The sequence below is a fragment of the Phodopus roborovskii genome, unplaced genomic scaffold (assembly GCF_943737965.1).
Source record: "Phodopus roborovskii unplaced genomic scaffold, PHOROB, whole genome shotgun sequence".
Taxonomy (NCBI): Eukaryota; Metazoa; Chordata; class Mammalia; order Rodentia; family Cricetidae; genus Phodopus; species Phodopus roborovskii.
This window is the reverse complement of record NW_026126598.1, coordinates 245,080-272,700: the sequence shown is the minus strand read 5'-3', so window position 1 is coordinate 272,700 and position 27,621 is coordinate 245,080. Positions and strand designations below refer to the sequence as shown.

Genomic DNA, 27,621 nt, shown 5'->3' with positions numbered 1-27,621 from the left:
TGAAAAGCCTGGCGCGGGCCCTCACCAGGGCACTGGTGACAAAAGTCAGGGTTTATTGCCAATGGAACTCAAACACAGGGAATACTAGACACAGGGCAAAGAAGTTGGCTCCCCCCACAGCCCTGGACCTTGGCCCACGGTTGGTAGCCTTCCCAGGGCACAGGGCAGGCAGCTGGAGGGAAGCTGGGCACTTATCCAGTCCAGCTGCTGCCTCTGTTGGTGGCCTGGATATCCCCCACCCCCATCTTTCCCCCTCAGGTTCAAGAAACACAAATGTATTCAAACTGTCAGGGGCAGGCAAGGCCAGGCCTCTAAGTCTGTTCCACCTGAGGGCCCCACAGGAGTTCTTGAGCCCCCAGAAAAGGGGGCTGTGGCTTGTTTTTTAATGCTTCTTGCTGAGCTAAAAGGGCCCTGCTTTAGCAGTGCTGCAATCTACCCATGAAGGTGGGTGATGAGCAGCCACACTAGTGAGGGCAGCCAGGCCAGGAGAGTGGAAAACAGGAAGTAGGGGAGTGGCCAGGAGAATGGAAACTCGTGAGCAGAGGCAGCACCTGAGCCAGTGCTGCCCCAGCACAGCCCAGCAGCAGCCCCGCCACCCTGTTGCCGGGCTCCAAGCACGATGTCCCAGCACCAGGCCCCTGAGGATGACAGCCGAGCCCACCTGATCTCCCTTGAGGGCCACAGGACATTCCCTTGTCCCCAAAAGCCAGCAGGGGACCCTCTCCTGTTCCCTTAGAGCCTCAGACTTTTGAGTTCAGAGGCAGGGAGGAGGCTCCTGGCACACGTGGCCTTTTCCCAGTGTGCTGACTTAGGAAGAGAGAACTAACACAATATCACACCATCCCAGATGTTCACTGCAGTTGTGGCTCAGGCCTGCTGGGTCCGGCTGCTCTGGGCAGTTCCTACTAAAGATAAATAGACTCAAATCCAGATGAACTATCCCATGGAGTGGAGGCCCCTTGGGCTGGTGAAGGCTGCTTTGGGCTCTAAGTGCAGAAGTTGGAGGCCTCTCAGAGGCCCCTTGACCACTGCCAGATAGCTACGTGAGGCTCAGGCATGGCCACCAGCCATCTTGCTGAAGACCACTTCAGAGGGCCTAGTAGTTCACAAGTTGAGCTGGGTAGACACCATCCTTTTTGTTGAGCTGCAGGGGTCAAAGATGAGGGGCTCAGTAGACGAGGCCAGAAGCACATGTGCCATCCATGTGCACAATCATCACACACTCAAAAGCACACACACTCCTCCCTAACCCGGCACTGATGCCCGGCACCTGGTTATCTGGCCTGGGGGCTATGCTGGGTTTCTGGGCCAAGGGTGGCTTCTTAGTGGCTGAACTTCGGGGAGCTGGGCTGGGTCTGCTGGGCTCTTCCTCACCAGGTGTCCCCATCACCCCGGCCAGTACATAGTGCTGTTTGCGCAGCTCCCCAAGCCGTACACGCTCTGCCTCCAGGGTCTTCTCCAGCTCCAAGACTCGCACCTGCAGGCAGGCCGCAAAGCCAACTCAGCGCTGCCCGAGTCCCAGGGGCTTTCGAGCCTGGCAGCGGGCGGTGGGGGGGGGGGGGCTTAGGGCACTCACCTGCGTCTCCATCTCCTGCTTCTTCAACTTAATGAGGGACAGGCCTGAGAAATCCATGGTGTCTGGTGGGGGAGGGAGAAGGGGGAGTAAGCTGAGGGAGCTCTCCCACCAGCTCTGGGAAGCCCCTTCGAGTACTCGCCTCTGTCTTCGATCTGTTCCTGGCCCGATTTAGTGGAGGCCACCACGTTGGCAGCCCTCTCATTGACGCTGCGGGAGCACTCCTGCAGGCGGCTCAGATGAGGACTATGCTTGTCAGCTTTTACCTGCAGGAACAGTGGGCACAGGTTTGCTGGCCATAGGCAGCCGGTGAAGGCCCCAAGCCCAGGCCTGACACAGCCTGGGGTGGCAGACATCAGCACAGCCTTGCTCACCTTTGAGGCTGCCACCAACTGAGCCGTGCTGGCAGCAATCTCATGTGAACAGACAATGAGCTCCTCGTATTTGCCCATGTGAAGCACCACCTTGTCAGCCGACTCCCTGAGGGGTGGGGGCAGTCAGAGCCCAGGTCTCTGCACCATCAACAGTAGGGCAACCCCATACCCCAGACCTTAGCGCCTGGCCCACCCCACCCCCACCTGGGGCAACATACACCAACTGTGTGGCTCCCCAGCCCACAGCCTTAGAGGCGGAGATGAGGCCTTCAGTCCACCGTGAATTCTTGGCATAAAATTCCTGTTGTGTTGCTGCCCCCTAGTGGCGATTAAAGAACAAGACAGAATCCAGGCCATTTCAGGTAGGAAATAGGTACCCAGAGGATGTCCCCAGAAGCCTCCCCAAGGTGTGGGCATTTTTAGCTGTGGCAACAGACACTGTGTGGTGGAGGGCATCATGCACAAAGGGGTCAGGGGCTCTAAGGTTATGTCTCTTGCTGGCCCAGCCAGGGGGGCTGCCAGACAATAGCCTGTCCTGCTCACCCTGCCGCTCTCCACAATTTCCTTCTGCAGGCTGGTGGAGGTCATCACCAGGAGCCGGATGGCCTGCCAAGACCAAGATGTGACTTTCCAGGTCGTCCCAACACAGAGCCTGCCCTGGAATCACCACCGACTGCACTCACCTTCATGAGATCTGTGCAGGAGTTGAGGATCCTGGGGAGGGACAGAAAGAGAAGACAGCTCTGTAGTGTGGCCTTGCGACAGCAGGGCAGGGGACATGTGCAGCCTCGTGCCCAGTCCGCTTTCTGGCCGGCTCAGTAGGCAGGAATGTGCCACGCTGGGCTCTGGGGACTGAAGCTGCACTCACCTCTCATTCACTTCCAGTTTCACTCCCGAGCTCTCATGGCGGGCCTGGTTCATCATGTCCTATTACCAGTGACAGAGAATGAGCCAGCAGACTCCAAGGGTACCCTCCCTGCCCCTGCTCAGTCAGCCTCTATCCCCTCCAGTTCCAGCAGGGACTGGGGGAGCCCTGATGCTCAGTCCTCACCTCAATCCTCCGCACAGCATCCTCAATGGCTGCAGAGGTGGCCGCCATCTCCTTGTCAACCATGGCTCCTAGCTCCTCTTGCCGTACATCCAGGCTCTTAGGCTTCAGGTCCTGGGATGAGAGTCAGACAGGTAGATTCAGCCTCATCAGGGCTCAGGGAAAGATGCGGGGGGGTGGGGGGGAGCAGCAGGCTGGGAGGCGTGTGCAGGTCCCGCCTTATTTACTGCAGCTGCAGACTGTGAGGATGAGCACCTGCTTAGCCTAGCTCGTAGAACAAACAGAAGTTAGCCCTGCTTCAGCCCACACGCCTCACCTGGCCCAACTGAAGGATACCCTGAAGGGGGGCCCGCATCAGGCTGGGCTGAGCCCTCGGTAGCACTGTCCGGTCCTGCAGCTGTCCCATTAGCTCTAGAGCCCGGGCTCCACACTCCCTGCAAGTGTCAATCAGGCCTGTTGGGGTCAAGGGAAGGTCTGTGAGGGGACCTTTGCTTAAGAATCCTGGATGAGGTTCCCACATAACCCTGGCCCACGATCTGACAAAAGGACTTGTCCCCTGTATACGTGAAGACCCTGTGTGAGACAAGATGAAGCAGCCACGCCCCGCCACCAGGATCTACTTACGGTCAGCAGGGTCAGTGGGGGCCAGGTGGGAGGTGGCACCGCCATTGACGATGGTGTCCGCGGCCAGATGGGAGAAGCGAGTCAGTGCTGCCACTAGGGCAGAAGCATCTGCAGGTGAATAAGGCCAAGGTGTAGGAGGGGAACAGTGACATTATTCGGGGAGGGGGACATCAAGGCAACTGTATCGTTCTCTCAGTGAGCCTGGGCGAAGGCTCCAGCACCCCAGTATATGAATGTGGACAGAGGGGATGCTGAAGTGGCTAGGAGGCAACAGGTCATTTACCAGGCAGAGTCTTGGTGACCTCAGGCCCCTTGCTCCCTCTACTTCCGGCAGACCCCGTCCACAGGCGCAAGGCTCTGAGTAATAGCAGGCTTCCTGGAGAGGCACCTGTCACCCTGAGAACCCCCACCTCAGGCAGCCCTGGCTGGCTTCAGGAACCCTACAGAAACTACAGGTCTACTCCTCTACCTTCCATCGGTACTCACCTTCACAGGACGTCAGGTACTGGGTGTGGCCCTTCTCCAGGGCGCTCACCGTGTCCAGAGCTGCCTGGGCCCGGCTCACCAAATAGTCTGCAAGTACAGAGAGGAAGTGGGACCCCTCAGCCCACCGCCACCTGCTTGTCAGGAGTGGGCGGCCGGAGCCAGCTTCCCTGGTGGATGGTGGACGAGCAGCCAGCTCTGCACCGGAGGGCAGGAGGTGACCCTGAGCACACACCTGGGGAGCTTGTGCAGCGCAGATGCAGGGGGTCATCTAGCTTGCTCACTGCATCCTGCAGAATGGCCTCTGCCTCGGCGGCAGCGCTTCGCAACACTGCAAACTGCTCATCCAGCAGCCTCTGCCGCAGCCCCTGCTCCCGAGACTCCTGGAGACCAGGAAACAGAAGCTTCAGAGCCCGCAGGGCCTGGGACTTAGCTCCAAGGACTGACAGTGGGCAGCTGGTCAAGGCAGTTGACTCCCTCCATAGGAGGCCCTAGCCTAGCTGGAATAGAGATTTCTAGACCATCCCCTCACCTCCCAGGGCTTGGATGACTCATGGGGTGTGTGGAGGGGCAAACAGCTCAGTGACAAACAAGCCATCCAGGACCTGAACAGACTCATCTGAAAGGGCCACTGAGCACACAAAAAGATGTTCAGGGGGCTGACAAAATGGCTCAGCCGGTAAAGGAGCCTGCCACCAAGCCTGACAACCTGAGTTCAATCCCTAGGACCCAGAGGTGGAAGGAACAGACTGACTACTGTAAGTTACCCTCCAACCTCCCATCCCCAACCCCCTCCCCGAAACACAATAAATGTAAATGTTTTCTAAAAACAGGATCAGTAGACAACTAGAAAAGGCAAATCACAATAAACAACCCTGAGTGGCAGGACACACCCAGTACCCAAGAGGACCAACCTGAATTTGAGGCTAGCCTGGATTAGAGGGGGAGAGGGGGAGGGAGGAAGGGGGAGGGGAGAGAAGAGACCCTGTCTCTAAACAATAAGCAAGGGATTTATACCCATGCGCCTGGCTAAAATGAGAAGGCTAAGAAGTGGTAAAGCTGTGGAGAAGCTGGAAGCCTGTTCTCACACCTGGGTTTCTTTGGGAGAGGTAAGAATGTCTCAGCAATGGAAGCAATGGGAGGGAAGCCAGGCTCTGAGCACACAGAGAACACTGACTCACACCAGAGGGTGTGCCTGACAACATGGCAGGCAGGCAGAGGCCTTACCTTTTCTGCCAGCCGCCCCTGCAGCTCGCCCTTCTCCTGGGAGCTGCGTTGCTGTTCTTGGCAGAGCGCTTCTTCCTTCTCGCGCACCAGGCTCTGGGCAGCCAGCAGCTCTGCTTCTCGCTGCCGCATGGCCCCGCTCAGTGCGTCCTTCTCTGCATTCAAGGTGTCCAGCCGTGAGCTCAGCTCTGACCCACTCTGCGAACATGGAGACCACCACCAGCCATGCCAATCCTGCCCCGCATAACCTCCCCGTGTCTTGTCGTCACACCACTCCCAAGACCCCGAGAGCTAACTAAGGGTCAGGGATTCCGCGGGCCCTGCCTGAGGACCGCTACAATGTAGCCACGGCCCAATTCACGGGAAGAGGACCCGGCCTGCCCCAGCCTGATCCCGGCACCGCCCCCCGGACTCCCGCTAGCGGACACCTGCTCTGTGCGGCTCAGAGCCTCCTGTGCGTGGGCCAGCTCTCCTGCCTTGGCTGCCAGCTCCCTCTTGAGCTTCTCCAACTGGTCACTCTGCTCCTCCATCTAGGAAGGGACTGCATGTCAGTAGGGCAGCGGGCTAGGATGGCATGGGCGGAGCCTGCGCCCCTGGTACCTTCATCTCGGACTGCCGCTGCACTTGTTCCATCTGGAAGGCCAGCTGCTCCTTCACGCGCGCCACCTCTTCCCGGTTCTGCTGTGTCGCTGTCAGCTGCTTGGCCGTGTCTGCATTCTACAAGGCAGGGGGCCAGTTCTGATTCTGGACCCCGGCCCACGCTGCCCGTCCTGAGGCTGGGCACCCACCTTCCTGAGCAGCTCGGCATGTGTGTTGATGAGTTCGTTGTGCTTCTCCTTCAGCTTGCTGTAGCGCGCCTCGGTGGCACTGGCTTTCCCTGCAGAGACACGAGGCTGAGTGAGATGGGCTGCAGGGTAGAATGCAGCCTCACCCTGCGGCTGGGCAGCGCCACGGGGCACGCACTCTCCGCCTCCTCTCGCAGGCCCTGGTTACGGGCGCCTTCCAGCTGCAGGGCCTTGAGCTGGGCCAGCTCGTGCCGCAGCTGCTCGTTGTCCACCAGCGCCTTCTGTTTCTGCTTCCGCTGTTCCTCCAGCTCCGCCTCCAGGGCGTTTACCTGGCCCTTCAGCTGTGAGATGTACCGCTGGGCCTGCAGGGCAGGAAGGTGAGTATGGAGCCCAGGTCCACACATGTGGAGACCACACTTGGCCACATGCCCTCACCTCCATCTTGATCTTCTCCAGCTCCGCACGCAGCGCCTCCACCTCTCGCTTCAAGTTCTCAATCTGGAGGTCCCTGTGGACAGAGGGCGAGGGTCCTGGATGCACCAGTGGCCCACTTAGGACTTTCTATTTCCAGCCTTCCATCCCAGTCAGCCCCAGGGACTCACCTGTCATCCTTCATGGAGCCATTGGGAGGTCCAAAGGTCTGATCAAAGAGGTCAGCCACCACCTGCCATAGCAGAAAACATGGACCTCTGCCCCCATACTCTAGTGCTCTCCATGGTGGGGGAGGCCCTTCTTCGTGGGGTTAGACAGTGGGACATGGAGAGATGAGCAGATGGAGATCTTACCACTGGCTCGCCGGCAGGGGGCCCACTGCTGATCTCGATGAGGTTCTCCGGCTCTTCATCCTCCGGGGCCTCTTCTGGGATCACCACCACAGGCTTGATGTGCTCAGCCAGGGCTGAGGCCCTTAGGAAATTGGGGGGTCCCTGTAGAGACAAGTAGGAGATGCTGGGCCACCTCCACAGTGCTCTGGGGACTCAGCTGGAGCCTAGAGGGAGCCAGGGGCTGTTGCAGTGCAGCAGGAGGGTGCGTACCTCTGGCAGCCTCGGGATCTGGATGAGCCGCTTGAAGTAGAGCATGTCGGAAGCTCGGCGGAAGAAGTTTTTGAGGCTGCAATAGAACAGGGAGACAGGTCACAGGGGAAACAGGCATCAGCCCTCTTTCCAGCCATGCCCTGGCCCCACCCCCTAGGGCTGGTACCTGTGAAACTGTTCATGGAACCGGTCCCTGTGGCCTTGCAGGGTGTCTGCTGGCAGACCTGAGGGACACGAGTGAACAGGACTCCCCATGCACGATGCTCTTTGTTGTGCTTTCCCACCCTACCCTCGAGATCCTGGACCCCCAGAGGGTAGAGGGGTCACTGTGGTCTAACCAGCCCACCCTAACTGGGAAGGAGAGTGCATGGGGTAACGTCAGCTCTGACGTTGAATCAGACAAAGTGACGGTGAGTAGGTGGAGATGCTACCAGGGCCACAGCAGCCTCACCCGTGCCTGGCTTTGGGGTGCCGTACGACCAATGCCGAAGCTGGCCTGAGCCAGCCCACGTGACCTGAGGACCTTTCCTGAACACTACAATGACAGCCTCGTCATACTGCTCCCCAGAAAACATGGGGGGAGGGGCCACTGTCCTACACCAGGTGCGCAGAAGGCCGTGAAAACAGGAAACTATATGCATTGTCTCTGCTTGGGAAGCACACTATTACAGGCATAACAGGATGCTCTGCAGGTGCGCTTCCCACTAGCGGCTGACCTCCCAGCTCTTCCTACTGTCAGTCACACGGAGGGACCCGGTCTCACACGCCCCACTGCAGACTCACAGGAGTGCAGCTTGAACATGAGCTTCACGGTGTAGTGGTACAGGAGGCTGCAGTCCTGGGTGACCTGGATGAGGGGGGCCAAGCGGCACTGGCCAGAAGACGTCTGCGACGCCGCGATGGCTGTGTTCAGCTGCCGGAAAACTAACCAAGAGGAGCAGAAGCAAGGGTGAGCAGATGCGGCTGGAGATAGCCACCTCAGTGTCATTTAGTGACTCGAACCAATGAGTGATCCTCCACCGTACTGTCAAGACCATGGTGCAGGTTTGAAGACGGCTGGGACTCTAATCTAGGCCTTCAATAGCGTGCTCTAGCCTGGGACAGGAGCCCCCATGTTGGTGGCTGTCCAGGGCTGAGGACACACCCCCAGGAATGAGGTCAAGCAGAACATCAAAGCAGGGCAATCCAGAACCTTCCACCAGGGTGGGTCTGAGACAAGGTGCTGGAGGACCTAAGTGACTGTTCCACATCCAAGGACATCAAATCTACACTGAACCTTAGAGAACAAAGAAGCTCACGATTGTCACCAAAGGCCAGAGAGATGGGCTCAGTGGGTAAAAGTGCTTGCCACCCAATCCAATGACTCCTTCAGTTACAAAAAAACCTCTGACCTCCACACACACACACACACACACACACACACACACACACACACACACACACTAAATGTAATAAAATGTGTTTTAAAAGACTCACTCCAGCTAGGCACGCTGTGCATACCTACAATCTAAGCACTCAGGAAGCTGAGACAGGAGGACTGAACTCAAGACCAAACTGGACTACAAAGCAAACCTTGTCTCAAAATCAACAGGGGCGGAAGAGATGGCTCAAGAGTTCAACACCGGCTGTTCTTCCAGGGGACCAACGTTCCACTCCCAGTACACACATGGGACCGCAACTACCTGTAACTGGTCCCAGGAGATTTGACACCACCCTCTTCTGGCTTCTGCAGACACCAGGCACTGCACATGGTACAAAGATGCACATGCACACAAAACACCCATCCACATTAAAAAAAAAAAAGCTGTCACTCCAATATCTCATCCTATCGGCATGGAGATAGGTGGTAGGCTAGAGTTTGTTCCAGGTCACAGCCTTGGACACAGGGTTTACAAGCCCTAAGTCACCTGATACCTCACTTGCCCTGGAGACCCTGACAATCAGGCCTTGTATCAGAACTCCAGGGAAGGAGGGATAATGAACAAATATGAGGCTGCCTCCTCCCCTGGCCAGCATCTTCTCTGGGGCAGAGAGAGGAATGGCAACGAGCAGGCAGTGAGCCAGAGCGGGAGAGTGGCCAGGCCCCACACTGGGCACTCTGAGTGGTTCCAGAAGCCCCAGTCCCTGGAGCCTTGCTCTGGCCCTGCTGGGGTGGGGCTGTTTGCAGTGGCAGGGAAAAGCCAGGGGCAGAAGGCTGCCCCTGCCACGCTTCTCCTTCCGTCCTAACTGGAAGTCACACTAGGTTTGTTTTGTGACTGTTTTGGGTATCAAATGTGTAAGTGAACTCTGTTTTGCAATCTGCCTTATTTCAGGCAGAATGCTCTAAATCTTTCTGGCCATGGCAGAATGCCCCCCCCCTTTCCTCTGCCCTCCCACCTTCCCAGGGTCCCCTAAATGCCAGGCAAGCACTCCGCTATCGAGCTACAGCCCTGGCTAATGGAGACCAGGTTGGCCTCTAACTCAGATCCACTTACCTCTGCCTCTCAAGCACACAGACTAAAGGCATGTCCCACAACACCCAGACTCTTTTTATTTAAAGTTTTTTTTTCCTTTTATTTTTATTTTATGTGTATAGGTGATCTGCCTGTGCACCACCTGCATGCAGTGCCCTTAGAAGCCAGAAGAGGGCATCAGATTCCCCAGGACTGTAGTTAGATAGTTGGGAGCCACCCTGAGAGCTCAGGGAATCAACCGCAGGACCTCTGAGGAGGAACAGCCAGCGTTCCTCGGCCCTGGGGCACCTCTCCAGCCTCTTGTCTTCACTTTTGGGCCTGGGTCTCACTAAGTTCCCCAGGTTGACTCTGAATTTACTGTAGTTCAAGTAGGTCTCAAATTCATGATCCTCCTGCCTCAGCCTTCTGAGTAGCAGCTGTCTCTAACAGCTGTGCACTCCCTTTGAAGGCAGTGTGTTACAGCCAGTTATCCACTAAGATGCACAGGGTTTCTGTCTTCTGTGCTGTGGGCTGGGGTGAGGGGGACCCTACCTCTGTCACCTGTGCACCCAGGTGTGTCTTCAGAAGCTCAGTTACTAGTGAGGTCTTTGCACTTCACTGCAGCATCTGTGGGGGCCTGCAGGTTCTTCCCTCACAGGGACCACAGCCTGCTCACTGGGGCTTCCAACAGGGCCAAGAGCAGCCAGGGTGAGGACACGGGGTCTGTGACTAGAATCTGATGGCCTGTTTGCTCTGGGGAGCTTGGGCTTAGCTCTTCTACTAGGTCACAATCCTGGTGGCCTCGGTTCGGCCGTACTGCTGGGCCACACCCCTGGTAACCTGGCCTCTGCTCTCATGTTAAGCCCTATGCAGGCTCCAAGCTGACCTCTCACTCCCCAGAGCCACAGGCCCAGACCCAGCGCACAGGGTAGCTGTCTTGCCTTTTTCCAAGTCCCTGTTTTCCCTTACAAAGGCATCCTGGGCTTTGCTATGGGCAACACTGAGTCACCAGCAGTTATTCAGAAGGTGCAGCCCAGAACAATCACCTCCCAGGCTGGGAGGGCGAGCCCTCCAGGTTTCCTGTCCAACTGCTGCCAGTTCTCAGTCTGACAAGACTCAGGGGCAGTTCAGAACGCAGCAGGAAAGGTTACCGGCAATCCCTCTCCCAGAGGGGGCTGCAGCTGCCAAGGCCAGGCAGGAGCCTAGCGTGCTCCTCCACACCACACCCCACCCCTCCAGGGCCCACACGGTGATGCTCATGTGCCATGTCCTGGATATACACACAGGGTCCTAAGGACCAGGGGCCTCTGCTCGTGCTCTCGAGGTGCGAAGGTGCGGGTGCACACGCTGTCAGGAGCACCTGCCCACCTGCCCAGCTCGAGTGAGGCTCCATCCCAGCACCATGAGTAACAACAGTGAAAATGTCAGTGTGGTCACTGTTGTCTTCAGGCCTGGTGTGAGTGAAGCACTCACCCGATTCAGAGAGCTTCAGTTCACAGTCCATGTAGTCAAACATCTCCACAGTAAGCTGGAAGCTAGGAGGAAGGGAAGGATGCAAGGGATGCAGGACACACCCACCTCATCCCCAGGACCCCTTGGGAAGAGAAAGCACACTCCATCAGGCAGGAGTACCAAACAAACCCCACCCCTTACCCACAGCCTGGCCCACTAGGGACCATGACCTTCAACCCAAGAGGTATTGTCTCATTTGACCTCATGGCCCCTGGTGGGCACCTGGGCCTGAAACGACTCAGGGGAAACTGAGGCACACAGACTCACATGTTATTCACGTCAGTTCCAGCCGCCTTCTCCAACACCTCATCTGTTACCTCCAGGCCTGCAGGAAACTGGGGGTGCTGCAGAGACAGCCCCCCACTCAGCTGCAGCCTCAGTGAGTAGTAACCACATACCGGCCCCTCCCTGCGCCCAAGAGCTCCCATGAGAAGGGAGCCTGACCAGGGAGATTTTTCCAATCTCTTATTCTAGTGACCCCAGCTCCTCTGGTTAAGCCAAAGGCGCTGAGAATTTGCGGGCAACAGAAAGCCCGGGAATAGGACAGGGGCATGGCCAGGACTGAACGATACAGGCACTGGACCACAAATGGGGTTGGCATCCACACTGGGTCTACATAAACACGGGGTGAGTTGGCAATCTCCTGAAAGTTTTCCTTGCCTCTATGGAAGTAGAGGACAGGACAGGTGCCACCCTGCCTCTGTGTCCCCAGTGCCCCAGAGGAAAGGGCTTCCCAGTCCCTCAGCCTCACAGCTCTACTACCTTTAGGTGGAAGGAGATTTTGGTCAGCAACAGTTTGGTATAGACATTCACCAGGTGTCCATACTGGTCACGAAGGTGCCCCTGTGGGGTGGAGCGCAGAGTGAGGTCACGGCCAAGAGCACCATCAAGGTCAAGGCCGAGGAAGAAACTAGGTGGAGAGAGAAGCAGGCCCATTCTTCCCCAAGCCACCTGCTCACTCAACAAACGTGTCCTGCCAGCCTCAGCCATCTCAGTATTCGCTTGGTCTCTTAGCTTTCCCCTCCTTAATCCTACTCCTTGTCATTCCTGCCAGAGAAAGTCTTGTGAGAGGCAAGAGAGCCGTTTCTCCAGGGCAACAGGCCATTCTGAGCAGGGGCACGTCACTCAAGTGCTGGTGGCAGGCGGGGAGGCGCATTCTGGCCTCAACACAGAATCTAGCTCCCTCTTGCAGCCTGTCATGGTGTGTGGCCACACCAGCTGGGCCTGTGTCTGCCTCGGGCACTGTGATGAACCAAACAAAGTGGAGTGACTCTGGGCAGGCAACGCCCTCCTTAGGTCTCCTCAGCTAAGTATCCTAGGAGAGCTCAGAGAATCTGAGGCTATCAGAGTGGATCCAGACACAGGCCCACCCCCACCAGGGGTCTGACCACTGAGTCAGAGAATTGCCTGGCAAGTGCATGGAAAATTCAAGTCAGTAACCTGGCTTCTGAAGCCACAGTCTGGGGGAGCCTTGGAGTCCCTGCTCTCCACCCAGGCATGGGGTTGCTGCCTTTTCCAGCTCTTGGGGACCAATAAGCTTGCTTTAGGGAGGTGGAGGCCAATCAGCCTGCACCAGGCCCCAACAACATGGCTGCAACTTCACACTGACTGGCGCTAGGCCTACACAGTAACCCCAATGACAACTGCAGCTGCTTCAGAAGAGGGAGGGAAGCACATCCCCAGATGCTGCCCTCAGCTCAGCCACACCTACCCACAGGTCACCGATCTCGCGTATGTTGCTCCGGTACCGTTGGCAGTCATGCAGCACCTGCGGCCAGAAACAAGGTGAGGACAGGGGACCCGCAGGAGAGCAGGATGGACAGGGTAAAAGGCAGTGGGCAGGGATGGCCAGTCCAGAGCTCGGGGGACAGATACAAGGATAACGGGTTACTGTGGGTGCTGTCAGCTGGTGGGATGGAGCCTTTGCTCTCCTAAACCTGTGAGACCAAAGGACTGTGGTCACTACTCACATTAGGGTGCCCATCTCGGAGGACTTTGTGAAGGACATGGCAGAACTTCCAACTGAGGATGGAGCTGCTGGGCAGCGGCAGGCCAATGGCATAGGACCAGAAGGTAAAGGCCCCCTTCTCATGATGGGTGCCCAAAATGATGCCTGAGAGGGTCAAGGCCAAGTGAAGGTCACAGACAAGTGTGGACACGTAGGTGTTCTGTAGCAGCCCCTCTCACAGGGCCGCGGCACTCCGCGCAGTTCCCCAAGCTCTCATCCACCCCAGGTCACAACTACTAGAGTTCTTAGGTGATGCTCTCCCAACCCCAGCACACATGGTCAGGACCATGCTTGGCCTTAGGCTCCTGACACCACCCCAGGACCCAAGGGGCACAAGGATACGCCGGGCATGCTTCTCCTTCACAGGGGCCTCCTGGCTGTTGATGGCTTTGCTGATACTGATGGCCTATGAGGAACACAGAGGCAGGATTAGACACCGTCTGCAGCTGTCTGACGAGCACAACCCAGAGGAGAATGGCCCCCTAACCTGGTGGAGGGCAAGTGCAAGCAGAAGCAAGAACATGTGCTCCCTGAGCCGTGCTCCAAGGAACCTTCCCTTACATGGCCTGTAGCTGATGCCAATACCACAGGCGACCAAGAGCTCCAGGCCCAGGGCGGCAGGGCGGCAGGGCGGCAGGGAGGCAAGCTGGGCTGTGGCTCAGAAAGGTGTGCCTCATCTACCTCACATCGCTCCCCCTGAAAAGGCCCCCAAGTCTCCAGGAGGTGTGGCTAAGGGCATGGCCCAACACAGCACCCTCTGTCCAAGTTCCCCACCAGGAAGAGCAGTAGAGGCTTGGCCCTTGGCCCAACTGAGCCCCTTACCCTCACAATGCTCCTTCTATAAAAGGACATATCACGCCCTCTTCCAGGACAGCAAGGATGCCAACAGACACCCCAACCGGAGCCATGCAGAAGCCAGGCCCTGTCATTGGCTGCCACTCCATAGGTGCCTGCTCATGCCACTAAGGACAATGTGGCCCCCGGAGGATGGGGGTAGACCACAGGAGAGTCTGCTTGGCACCAGGCTGTTGTCACCGGAGAAGGAAAAGCCTCACACTTGATTAAGGCCACAGCCACAGTCCTGAAGGTGGCCCTGGCCTCCGATGGCTGCGTCTTATTTCCCCAGCTCAATTCCATCCAAAAAGGCTTCCTTAAGGCAGGAAGCCAGGGTACACACAGCACGGCAAACACCGTCCCTCGCCCAGTTCTCCTGGGACGTCACTGGCAGGGACAGGATGGGAGGTCAGATGAATTTCTGTTCACAGGTCACCAGTGTGTATGAACTGAGAAGAGCTGCCAGGGCCCTGGGCAGGATGGTGGAATGAACTGACAGGCACAGATCCAGAGCCAGGGCATGCAATAGACCCAGACAGTATCCTCACCCAGAGGAGCAGAGAAGTCACACTGGGCAGGACACTTGACAACACACTCAACAGGCCAGCAAGGGATGGACAGTGTGGCACATCCTCTCTCTACCTCTCCCATGGCAGCATCTGAGCAGTAATGTTTCATTTGTCAGGGAGGTGATTCCCCAGCAGTGGACGTCCTGGGCCCACAATGGATGGATGCCTCAGCACATGCTGGACAGGAGGGCTCAATTTTCCTGTAAGAGTAGCTAGCCTGGTAGGGCTGAGTGTTCCTTTCTGCTCAGATGTATGGATGTGGGGACTGCCAGGGATGGGCACAGCTGCTCCTTAGCTGGGTTCCTGCACCCCACAGCCCAGCAAGATGCACTGGCTGCTTTCACCCCTTCCACACACAGGGAGACTCACTGGAATTTGGGGACCCCTCCCACCTCAATGAACTAGGGTCTGAAGAAACACAGGCAGTATCTACCTTCCCAAGAATATGAAGCCTCAGCCAGCCAACCACCTGTTCTCACATGTGCTGAGCCTGTGTCCATGGCCCCCAGGTCTCATTTTCCACCCAGCAGCTGTGGTGAGGCTGCCACTCTGCACACCAAGGGTATTTCACCTCTACTGAGGGAACACCCAGCGAATGTCAACCTGTCAACCCCCCACGTGCCTCTGAGAAGCGACTGGGAGATGGCTACTATGTTGCTTTCTTAGAGGAAACTGAAGCTCAGACGGGTTCAGTGTCTTGTGTACACTGGTCTGCTGTGAGCCCGGTCTGCAGGACTCCATGCTGTGTCAGTGACAGTGACACCGCTTCCAGGCACAGCTTTCCCTGGGGGGGGGGGTCACATGGTAAGAGGGCCAGGCCACCCAGAGCATAAGGCAAGCAGTTGTAGCTCACAGCAAGGAGTGTCCCATCTCTGGGCTGTGGAGCTAACACCTTCATTTGCCTTGACACATGCCATGGGAGCTTCCTCTAATGATGAATGCCACCTGTCCTGAAAGATTTCTGGCAAGAAGGGAGGAGCCAGAGCTGCCTGAGTGGCCCCAATGAGGAGGATGGAGGAGGGCTGAGATACTTGGAAGAGTTGAGTAGTCTGGGAGTGGGAAGCAGGCAATCTTTTCCACTGAGGAAAAAGGCCACCCAGAGGCCATGATGAGCCTCCCCAGGGCTCCAGGATGGGACCACTGGCCTCTGCAAGCACCTGCACTCACCTGCAGACACACACACAGTTAAGAAATGCAGGAGATCTCTGCGTCCCCCTCGACCAGCAGAGACCAGCAGAGTAACGATCCGAGCAGGGCAAAGGTAGCTCCGTTCAACATAACTGAGTAGCTAGTATTGGTTCAAACCTTGAAAGTCTGACTCCTAAAAATCTCTTTTCACATTAGTGTGTGTGTGTGTGTGCACATGTATGTCTCTGTGTGTGTAAGCAGTGTAGAATTCACTCCTTCCACCATATGAATCCCAGGATCTAAGCTCTGGTTGTCAGGCCTGGTGGTATCACCCTTACCAGCTGGGCCATCCCAATAGCGCCCCCACTTGTTAAATAGGGTATAGCTTAGTTCAAACTCACTGTGGACTCCTGATCCAAGTGCTGGGATGAAGGCGTGCACCACCAACACCAGGAGGTTGGCCTCTGCTTTCTTGAGTGAGCTCCCAACATTTAACACACCTAGCCCCTCTCACCTGTTTAGACAGGATTTCTTATGGACTTCTGTCCATCCTAAAACTTACTATGTAGACCTCTTCCTGCCTCTGCCTCCCAAGTGCTGGGATTAAAGGTGTGTGATACCACACCTGGCTGCCCCTGACCCTCTTTAAATCTGATTTATGATTCTCCAAATGCCCATCTGATAGTGTTACTCTCCCATGTCATGTCATGGCACGTCAGTGGCACATGGCAACAGTCCTGCCTCTGCGTGGAGCTGCCTGGAGGGGGTCTGCCTCCCTGAGTATGTGGGGGACTGTCTCCCTGTGTGTGTGTATGGGGCTGCCTCCCTGTGTGTGTATGTGTGTGTCTGCCTCCCTGAGTGTGTGGGGGACTGTCTCCCTGTGTGTGTGTGTGTGTGTGAGTGTGTGTGTGTCTGTGTCCCTGAGTGTGTGGGGCTGCCTCCCTGAGTGTGTGTGTGTGTGTGTGCACGCACGCGCATGTGTGTGTCTGCCTCCCTGTGTGTGTGTGGCTGTGTGTGTGTGTGTATGGGGCTGCCTCCGTGTGTGTGTGTGTGTGCGCGCGCGCACATGTGTGTGTGGGGGGCCCTGCCTCTGTGTGTGTGTGACTGCCTGTGTGTGTGTGACTGCCTGTGTGTGCCAGGCTGCTGCCCCCACACTTACAGTGCAGAAGGTCATGGGGTACTGAGGAACGCAGCCCAGGAGGGAGCATGGCAGGGTCTTCTGTGGAGGGCCTGGGAGCCGCCCATCCCTGAGGTGGCCACAAGGGACAGGACCGTGTCAGTAGGCCTCCTGTGCAGGCGCAGGCTGGCTCCCGGGAACACAGGCCCGTTGTGTGCAGGGTGGGCAGATGTGCAGGGTGGCCGCTGCCACACAAGAAGGCCCAGTGCTCACACAGTGGGAGTCTGTAGGGCCTCTGGCCCTCACTCATCCTCCCAGCAGCGGCGGCAGGCAGGCAGGGTGACACCCATCCACCTCCCCTGGATTCCCATGTGCATTTTCCACAGGGAGCTGGCTATGGGTCACATCTGAGTGGAGAGTGGAGTTAAGAGCACTTGAGAACCTCGGTGTGTGTGGAATATCTCACAGACCCTAATATGTGACATAGCTCTATTCTGAGCTAAAGTGTGATACAGTCTGACCTCAGTGAAACTTGAAGTTCTGGAACCATGTCACCCTCCACTCACCTAGCAAGTGGAAAACCACAGAGTGATGGGGAAGGGATCCCTGGCCCGAGAACATTCTATCACCCTGGTACACCAGGAGTGGCAGGCAGCAGCTCTATTCAGGCAAAGGCCATCCCTCCTGGCTCTTCCCTCAGGGGAAGACAACCCCAAGATCAAGATGAAAACCTGGATGGGGTGTCTGGGTGCCTACCACAGCCTGAGTCTCGTCTGATTCCCCTGGAAGCCAAAGAAGAGTCATTTCCATAGAACTGAGTGGGGTGGAAGTGTGTACCTGGGGATCCCAGAGATACAGGGGTCTCCCCACTCCCCTTCTTTCTTTTTAAACCGGGTCTCACGATGAAGCCCTGGCTGGTCACTATATAGACCAAGCTAGCTTTGAACTCACAGAGACTCACCTGTCTATGCTTCTCAAGTGCTAGAATTAAAGGCACGTGCCACCATGCTTGGCCCAGTCTCTCCACTTCTGCACAAGGCAGAAGAGGCCCATTCACTCAGCAAGGGTACAATTCTGGAGAAGACAGGGCAATAACGGACTCCATGGCAACTGTGAGGCGCCTAGAAGCTGCTAGGGGACCTGCAGAAGGAAGCTGGTGGTCAGTGGGCATGACAGAGAGTGGGTGGGCGAGCAGATCATAGCATACAGACCTGTGGGAAATGCAGCAAGTCCACACCGAGGCCCCGGGAGCCACCAGTCACTGACAGGGTGTCTGCAACTTGTTCCACCCAGAGCCAGCACCAGGATGGACTGACCCTCAGAGGGGCAGAGGCTGGGAGGGAGTGCAGGGCTGCACACGGCCATGGGAGGGTAAACATCTCAAAATCAGGCAACAAACTCCCCAGCACAGCCCAGCTCAAACACCCACATGTGCCACAGGGCCAGCAGCCGGGATCCATCAGTTTACTGAGTTCATCCTTCTGCTAAGTGTTTGGCCAGGGCACATACCAGGTTTTCAGGAGACTTCAGGAGTCAACCACTTACCCAAAGTCATAGAAACAAGCACACTATGTCATTCTACCCAGGCCTGTGCCTAAGTGCCCACACAGCACAACAGGCTCCTCATGTAGCCGTGTGCTATGAATCTCATGGGAACAGCAGCATGGAAGGACAGAATGTCTGCACACTGTCCCTCAGCTGCAAGTGGTTGGCAGGACTCACTCCCAGGCCCCTGATTCTGGAGAATGCCCTAGGCAATCTCTTAGGTTCTCAGAAGGGGCAATTTAGGAAGTTTCCATGTAGGTATCCTTTTAGCCCAGTCTGAAATTGAGCCTCCCCAGGGTCCCCAAACACAAGAGGATCTGGCCTATCTACAAATCAGAACATGGATTCTGGACGGTGGGATAAAAGGCTAGGCTGGGTGGGGCTGGCAGAGAGATGGAGCCAGCCACACCCTCTCCCATCTCATGCCTTGGAGCTACACTCGTAAGGAAGGTTGGCCTGGCCTTCACCTCCCTACCTTGGATCCATCCCCATAGCAGCTTCAATTTTATGTTCAGGTTGGACCTCTGAGAAGACCTAACAGCCCAGGGGAGCCCAGATTCTCAGGGTGTATCTGCCCTGCTTATCCATGACAACTCCATTCTCTGTCTCAGGAAAAGAAAAGAAAAGAAAAATATGATGATGATGCCATGAAGAGCCAGGGTCAAAGCTTAGGACAGATGACTGGACCAGGTCAAATGAAGCCCATGGGCTCCTGAAAAGACCAGAGCTGCCAACACCCCTGGACTCTGATCTACAAGAGGTCCCGCCCCCAGCAGGCATCCTAGAGGGTCCTGTGTCAGCAGAGGAGACTGGGTGGGACAGGAGACACTTCCTACATGAGCACTTGGCAGTGAGGGTGCTCTGGGTGAGAGGTGGTCTGTGCCCTCAGTGATGTCCCACCTGCTCTAAGGCCTCACAAAGACACCACCTGCAGCCTAACAGAAGGGGTCTCAGGCTGCTGTGGACGTCCAGCACAGGGAGGAGCCACGGTTGTGTTGGTAAGGGGGGCTGTGGGACTCCTTAGACAATGCTCAGTTGGCACCATGTTCTGCTACCCACGGCCCAGTGGGCACAGAAGAGATGAGGGCTTGATTCATTACTTCCTTTCCCAGGAGGCCACACACCCAAGACAGGAGTTTAACCCAGGAGGGTTTAGCACCTCATTTCTCTGCTGCTGGCTGCAGCAGCTCAGCTGGGTGCCCCAACACACTAGTAGAAGCCACTTTACACACTTCCTGTGGACTGCCCACACACAGGCTTTGTCCTCATAAGTCCCAGAGCAACAGAAGGTAACAGGCCATGTATATGCAATTGATGCTGTATGAGGTACATGATTTAAAATATATGAGTGGGTATGTATAAACCACATGTGAAATCTGCACATTTATACAAGGGACTTGAAAAACCATGGACTCTGGTATGTTTGTTTTGTGACAGAGTCTTTCTGTGTGTCTTTGGCTAGCCTGGAACTCACTGTGTAGACCAGGCTGGCCTGGAACTCAGAGATCTGCCTACTGAATGCAAATCCTGATATTTTCCGAGATGCTAGACCCAATTCCCGAGACCAGTGGTTCTCAACTTATGGGTCACAACGCCTTTTTGGGGAGGGTTAAACCACCCTTCCACAGGGGTCACATATCCGATATCCTGCATATCAGATATTTATATTACAATCCATTACACTAGCAAAATTTGTTATGAAGTAGCAATGAAAATAATTTTATGGTTGGGAATCACCACAACATGAGGAACTGTGTTAAAGGGTCGCAGCGTTAGGAAGGTTAAGAACCACTGCCCTAGACACGGAGGAATGACCACACATCCTTCCCTCTGTGATCAACAGATCCTTACTGGACAAGTGTGAGAAGAAGAGCATTTGTGTCATGAGAGCCGCCAGACCTACGTACTGAGTAATTTCAAGGCAATATCTTTCCTCAGCTAATAACTGAGCCACTAGAGTTAATTATTAAGGTAGCTATAAAACAATTTCTATTTTTAAAATCATCCCTGAAATGAATTGACTTAAGCCTCCTTGTGTGGTTATCACGAGGCTTACCAGCAGCAGTTGGCAGGGACAGACAGGTTCCTCCGAGAGCCCGGGCTCGGGGCTGTTGGCAGGGTGGTGAATTATTTTGCTCGTATTCCAAAGACTATCTTGGAGGACAGAGTGCCCTCATTCAAACTCTTCTGCCGCCTCAAAGGCCATTGATGACCACAAACACAGGAGTTCTGTAGCTGAGGAAGCTACGATGGGGCCACATGCAAAGCAGCGAAGAGGGTGAAGCCTGGATCGTTTTAGCAGACAGGAAGTCAGAAGCAACTGGCCCTGGTTCATTCAACTGCATCTCTCTTCATTGAGTCTCATGGCCCTTTGGCCCTGGCCTCCACCATTCAGGAAATGTAAGCATTAGTCTGTGACAGTCCACACCTTAGAGGACAGCGTCAAAGTCCCAGGGAAGCACCTGTCCTATGATCACTATTAACAAATCCATGGCTCAACCCACTGCCACCCCAGCTCCAGACTCTGTGGGTGGATACAGACCAAAAAGCCATGGTCCTGAGTCACGCCTCTGTTGTGCCAGAATCTAGATGGATGGGGAGTTAGCTGGGTGGTGGTGTTCCCGAGGTACTGGTGATGTCATCACAGACCTGATTGTCCAACAAGCCAGAGGACTGAGTCATGCCCAGGCAGATGAACCTACTGCAATCTGAAGCTTATGTTTACTTAGCATAATGTCCCATTGGGACTAAGTCTTCCTCCATGGGCTCATTCAATCCAGTATGGTACTGTGGGCCATTCGGGCCAGGACCTCTCAGGCTTGCCAATTCCCAAGGCTGCCCTTACTACAAGACTCGGTGCAGCCCTAAGGAGGGCACTGGGTCCTCACCTGGGGATCCTGTGTACTACAGTGGGCGTATCTGAACAGTAGCTGACCCTATATGAAACACATACCCAGCCCCTCTGCTGCCCACTTCTTCCTGCTCTGCAGGTTGCCTGTAGTGTGTCCATGTCACTGAACTTGTTCAGTTACCCATTCTCTAGGAGCCAATGAAAACAGCCACATTAATAGTATAAAGCAGAAAGGGAGATGTGTCAACATGGCCACACTGGGAAGGACAAAGATCTGGTGACCCCCTCAAGTCAGTTTAAATAGAGGGTCAGGGCCAGGAACATCTAAGGGGTCCCTGTCACGATGCCCACCATGGACCCCGCTGTCTCGGCTTTAGCCTCCCTCATCTTGCAAGGAGATCTGACAAGTTCTTAGAAACTGATCATCTCCTCAAGAGACAAGCTCTCCTTCCTGCTCCCAGCCTTTTCCTCCTTCCAGAGTCAGATTCCTGGGGAAATTCCCATCTCTCAGGGTTCATTGTTTCAACAGTCCAACCTGTTACAGTTATAGAGTAGCAATGAAAATAATTTTACGATTGGGGGTCAACACAACATGAAGAACTCTGTATTAAAGGGGTGAAGAGTTAGGAAGGTTGAGAACCACTGGGTCTAGAATATCTTATTTTTGCCAGGCCATTTACAGAGGAGAGTTAGAAGACACCATGCATTATGCCATCAGAACCAGGGGGACAAAGGAAAGAAAAGCTTGGGCAGGGGAAGACAGATGTCACTATAAACAAAATGATACTCAAGTTAGCCCTGAAATGAACAGGGGTTCCCACGTGGATGAGGGCAAGGGCAAGGCTGACCAGTACAGCCAGGCTGGCAACAGCAGTTCCAGGCTGGCCAGGCATCTCAGGTTAGCTAGCTGAATTTCCCTGTCCCTTGCCAATCAGGCCTGAACCCCATAGGGTTTCCACTCACAGCCAACAGGGACCCAGCTGCTAGGATCAAGTGGCAGGCTGGGTTTCATTCACAGGCTCCTGTACAGCAGCGCTGGACACTGGCCTCGGGGCTGGGTCAGGCAGGAGCCTCTTCCCCATTCAGAAGGGTTTGTGGGAAATGCCAAGCTGATTCTACCCCAGACCCCTGGAATCCCTATGGCAGACCACATCACCAGAAGGGTGGCTAGGTCTCTGCTGGATAGTAGTACATGGAAGGTGTACGCCTGACACTCACTCTTGAAGGGCTGGTACCCAACACATCACCCTCCAGAACACTCTACCCAGCTGTTTCTTTGTCCAACAGTCTGACTCGGTTGTCCCCCTCACAGCTGGCATACACAGGACACAGGGACACTTTCCATTTCCTTCAGTCCTGCCTGATCTCCTGCATGCACTCTAACTGCAAACACATCTGCCGCACCCCTGCACAGACCTACAGCTACTCCACTGGGGCAGGGTTATTATCACTGTCTTGAAAATGGGGAAACTGAGGCACAGAGCAGTGACATGGCAGAGCCAGGCAGGACCCAGGTTCTTAACTTCTGGGCACACGTAGCTGACATTCCTCCTCCCTGGGGGTACAAAGGTGCTGGTTTCCCCGTCTATTGTATACCTAATTCTGCAGGAGTAGATCAAGAGATGTGGTCGGTGTGCTCCTATCAGTGTGTCCCAGGATGCACGGTAGCAAAGGCAAGAAGAAGGTGAAGAATGGGCAGCCCAGTCCTACCCCAGCCTCGACATCAAGTGTCCCTTAAACTGCTCTGCCTGGGAGAGGGGACTTTAAACTCTGGCAGCCTGGGAGTGAGGGTCTTTAAGGATGGTGTCTAAGGTGTCTTGAGCCCAGCCTATTCTTCCCTTTCTGACAGTGGCCTTGGCTTTGTCTCCCCTCACTCAGTCAGCTGTTGTGACACAGGCAGGCATATGCCTGCTCCTGGGAACACAGGGGAGGGAGGACAGATCACTTCAGTCTTTAGGGTCTGTGTAACAGCTAGACAGAACTGGGGATTTGGGCTAGCCACCATGTGAGTTAGGGCTCTGCTCCAACTCTGGGACTGGGGATTTTTTTCCCCTATTATTGACAATATTTTGAGCGTACAAGCATGTAATAACATGTTATAACCACACTCCTCTCCCTTTCGCAGTTTGTGGAATCAAAGGGGCTTCTTAGGCAGGCGAGCCCTCTGCTGTTGAGCTTCCATCAGCCACACCCTGAGCCATGAGCAGACTGGAGCTGAGTGACAGCCCTGAGTTAGAGCATGGGATCGAAAAGGATCCTAAAACTTCAGAACTGCTTTCCAGAACTGCTTTCAGCTGCCAGAAACTTAGGGCAGGTTCCAAACACCTGCTCACTCCCAGAGTCTCTTCTAATTGTTAGGTTCTGAGAATCACCTGGCTGAGGGAAATTCCACACAATGCCAATGCTTGAGGGCTCTGCCCCCTGGCCAAGTCATCCCCTTTTGCCATCACTGCGGTCCACAGGCAGCTGCTGAATGCCCAAAAGGCTGACTCTGTGGACGAGCAAAATGAGAAACGCCCCATTCATACTTGACAGTGCTCCAGTGTCGAGGGATTTCTTTAGGACAAGCTGGGTGAAGTCAAAGATACAACCTAAATTAACTTCACCTGCCTGCTAACTTTTTCTAGAAGCCCGTAGATGACCTAAAATGTATCATACATCTGGCCCCTCTTCTGCATCTGACTCAGCAGTGTTGCTGTATGGAGTGCCTAGCTATACCCGGAAGTCATGATTTGTCAATAAATGCCAATCTTTACAAGATTTTGGTCCCTCGGGGGCTGCTGAGATGTGTCACTGACCTGGAAAACCGATGGTATGAACAATTTCCATCTGCTGCTGCCTCAGCACCTGGCTCCACAGTGGGAACGCCTCACCCCTCAGCCTTTCCCCTCTGAAGTCAGTGTTTCCCCCGGACTTAACCCTGCACTATGATTAAAGGGTTTCTCTCATCCTGGCCTGAGAAAAGGCCCCTCCCTCTGCCCCTGTACACTGCGGGTAAATTCATGGTTCACAGAAGCAAACAAAAAGGGCAACTGTGTTTTCCCACAGAAAGGAAAATACAATCAGTGTGTTCGTGGCTTCTATTTGCAGGATGGGTCATGGGGTGCTTCGAAGATGGCTTAGTTCTTTAACAGAGGTCCCAGATTTTGAACACTGGGGGTGGAGGGAGTGGAGAATGGTCAGCCAACTATTTGCTGAGATGATAGTATGTCCTGGTACTACTTATGTTTACCTTGTAGGGTGTATTAGTCCCTTCTGGATGCTGTCACAGATTGCTACACTTTTAGTAAACAGCTCGATACATCTTACAGTTCTACAGTCCAGAAGTCTGGAATGTTTTCAGAGTCCATGCACTGGCCCTGTGTGTAGGTTAGGATGACTTTGAACTTTGAATCCTCTTGCTCCAAATCCTGGGGTTACAGGTATGTACCACCATGGTAGATCTATGTGGTGCTGGGGAATCCAACTCATAGGTTCATGCGTGCTGGACAAGCAGTCTATGCACTCAACCACATTCTCAGCCCCTGGGATGGGTACCACAGGGTTAAAAGGGTTGCGTTTCTTTCTGGAGGTTCTAGGGCAGAAATCTGTTTCTTTGCCTTCTCCTGCTTATAAATTGTCGGCTCTTTCAAAGCCACATGCAGCCAGCAGAGCTTAATCTTGTGTCACTGTGACCACCTGCCTCTCCTGCTTCCTTCGTCTACATTTTTAGGGACCCTCGTTATATGGGGCCCACCTGGTGACTCATAATAACCTTGAATCTCAAGGTCAGTGGGTGAGCCACTTGATTCCATCTGCAATCTGAATTACGCAAATAATGCATTTGCAGGGACATGACTCAACCTACCTCACAGTACCTCACAGTGTCCTCTTCCAGAAACACAGAACCAGCCCTGTTTCCAGCAGGCTGTGTGGTTAGGCAATTTGCTCCCACCAAGAATAGATAAGGGATCAGGTCTAGCCTATCTACAAGTATGCCCTATGACATCACACCATCTTTTTAAAGGTCTGGAATTCAGAATACAGGTACAGTGAGTTGTGCAGCATTAGATATTCAAAACATGACATTTTGAAAACAAGTCCTCTCAACGAAAAAGAGACTAAAGTAATGGGGCTGAGTGGACTGTTTGTGGACTGACTCTGGGACACGCCTCTGGGGTCAGAAGCTTGTAATTCAAGTGCCAACTGCCAAAAGGAAGGATGACTGCCTCCCTCAACACTCCTGAGAGGTAACCACAGAGCTCTCACTGTGTAAAACAGGGCGTGTCCTGTCCACAGAGCAAACATGTAAGCATTCCTTTTCCTCCTGCCCCAGGAACATGAGAGGAGAGACTGGCAGGCTGCTGAGGATTTCAGTGCTAAGCTAGCTAGCTGCTCCATGGCTGACACCCTGCCACTGTCAACGTCAAGACAGGCGGTGTGTTCCAAAAGGAAGCAGGTCCCAGTACTAGATGTGCTACTTTCTATCCCAATGGAGACACAGAAGCAGTAACCAGGGCTCTCTAGGCCTTTCTTGCAAGGAGCCTGGCCGGCAGCTTGCTAGATATTTCTGGGAATGATCTAATTAAATATTAACTACTTACAAAACCTCATTCTTCCATCCCTCACTGAGTCACTATGAAGACACATGCCCAGATGCCGGGCTCAGGCTCTCTCTCTCTTCTATGAAAAAGTTGCTCTGGAGTGGGTGAGCCCTATGAGATTTCTCAAGGAGGGTAGGCAAGATGGCTCAGCAGGTAAAGGCTCTGCGGATAAACCATACGACCTGGGTTTGAACACATATGGTGAAAGGAGGGAATGCCCGCACGTGGTCCTCTGACTTCCACTCACAGGCTGTGGCACTCGAGTGTGCACGTACACAATAAATAAATGCAATAAGATTTTCAAAAACTGACAAAGCCAAGTCAAAAGAAACACCTTACTCTTAAACCAACCACCAAACACTTGCGGTCCTCTATCAGAGTTTGTCCCTCTGACATTCAGGAAGGTTACCCTTGACATAACCATTTAAGCAGAAGATCAATGAAGTTGGCCTTGAAAATCCCATCTCCTCCCCATGTCTTCGTGCAGCCATCAGAACTCTTTGCATCTGCTTAAAAGCAGGGGGGGGGGAGGGATAAGTCTAAAACTCATTGATAAAGCAAGTTCCTGACAACACCCAGACTCTCAGTCCATCTCCCTAGGCTCTGCAAGTTTACTAGAATGATTAATTATGCATTAATGACTTCACATCAAACGCCATGTTTGTGTTAGTGGTGGGTGATCCAGGCTGGACCAGATGGAGATCACATGAATTAATTAATCATTTGCAGCCAGGTTGGTACTGGCACTTGGCATGCACCGAGCCCTCACGTCCTGAAGTTTATTACTACCATTGTCCATCAGAAGCACAAAGGTTAGATCTTGCATTCTCTCCCATTTCAAAACGAAACCGCTTGTGCTAACTTGTTTTGAAAGCAACCGCAGGAGCCCTTGCTCTCTGCTCTGACCAAGGGGGAAGGAACTCGCCAGTGGCACCCACAAATGCAAATACACCAACCTGCTTTAGATACAGGTGGGAGGAGTCTTTGGCTTCCTTTATTGCTAAAGCTTAAAAAGAAAATGCAGCCATTTCGGTCTTGGCTGACTTAGTCTAGCAAATAAATAGGGACCCCACCCCCAAACTCCCCGTACCCCTGCGTGTCCACCCAAGACTTAAGAACAGGGCAGAGTTTGTAAGACAAAAAGGAGGGAGCCAGACGTGGTGGTGAATGTCTTCAATACCAGCATTTGGGAGGTGAAAGCAGAAGCAGGAGTTCAAGGCTAGGGTGGGCTACACGAGACCCTGTCTTAAAAAAAAAAAAAAAAAAAAAATAGACAAAGCAACCTGCACCGTGGGGTCCTAGAACCCAGAACCCATACATGAATGAATGTGTACCAGGGCCACATTCTCAGGTCGGGCCCACTCCTGGGAGAGGAGCGGCGCGTGGGAGCGCAGAAAGGAGCCTGGGAAGTTTCCGTCTGTCAGGCGCCGGTGTTTAACGAGGGGGTGGCAGCCTATTTATTTGTAAGTGGGCCCCCGCGCGGGCAAACAAGTCTGGCGACATACGTGAAACTTTTCACCCAGCAGATGAAATCCTGTGAGGCCGTGGAAACAGCTCGGGAGCAAAGAGAGCCCGGCGCTTCCCGGGGAAGGCAGCAGGGCGCTGAGGGCTCCCCGGGCCCCCGCGGCCGTGCGCACCTGGGCCGCGTCCGCATCCCCGAAGCCCGGCCCGGCTGCTGCGCGGCTTCCGGTCACCTGCGTCGCCCGGGCCGCGGAACCCACAACCGTCCGCGCAGGGCCGAGCGCACCGAGGGCCCCGCACCGCCGCCACTGCCCACCCTGCCCGCGCCCGCGCCCGCGCTCGCCTGGGTCTTGTCGAACTGCTCGCGCTCGGCCTCCAGGCTGTGGCCGGGCCTGCGGCTCAGCACCCGCGCTGGCACGTTCTTGATGCTGTTCAT

At 54.8% G+C, this 27,621-nt stretch overlaps 1 protein-coding gene across 1 annotated transcript; it reads right to left on the bottom strand.

Moving 5' to 3' along the window:
* Positions 1-611: 611 nt before the first annotated feature.
* Positions 612-27,621, bottom strand: Hip1r (huntingtin interacting protein 1 related). Its single transcript, XM_051205062.1, has 32 exons — positions 27,529-27,621; positions 13,440-13,503; positions 13,060-13,202; positions 12,801-12,857; positions 11,852-11,932; positions 11,357-11,433; positions 11,051-11,112; positions 7,929-8,069; positions 7,312-7,369; positions 7,146-7,221; positions 6,897-7,037; positions 6,714-6,775; positions 6,547-6,619; positions 6,290-6,473; positions 6,115-6,203; positions 5,927-6,043; positions 5,755-5,856; positions 5,330-5,524; positions 4,338-4,485; positions 4,106-4,192; positions 3,620-3,727; positions 3,312-3,448; positions 2,999-3,109; positions 2,816-2,874; positions 2,631-2,661; positions 2,491-2,553; positions 2,166-2,266; positions 1,948-2,053; positions 1,716-1,839; positions 1,577-1,638; positions 1,271-1,477; positions 612-1,144 (listed from the first exon to the last, which is right to left on the bottom strand). Exons 1-32 carry the CDS (start codon positions 27,619-27,621, stop codon positions 1,097-1,099), a joined length of 3,207 nt encoding a protein of 1,068 aa, XP_051061019.1. The 3' UTR covers positions 612-1,096.

Bases quoted from the DNA above. Each gene is read 5' to 3' on its own strand.
- Hip1r (XM_051205062.1), bottom strand. From the start codon at position 27,621: ATGAACAGCATCAAGAACGTGCCAGCGCGGGTGCTGAGCCGCAGGCCC. The intron at 11,113-11,356 runs GTGAGTCTGTGT...CCTTCCTCCTAG, and splicing joins GGAACTGACGTGAATAACAT to CTTCCAGCTTACTGTGGAGA. The intron at 6,044-6,114 runs GTGGGTGCCCAG...CCTGCCTTGTAG, and splicing joins ATGCCGAGCTGCTCAGGAAG to AATGCAGACACGGCCAAGCA.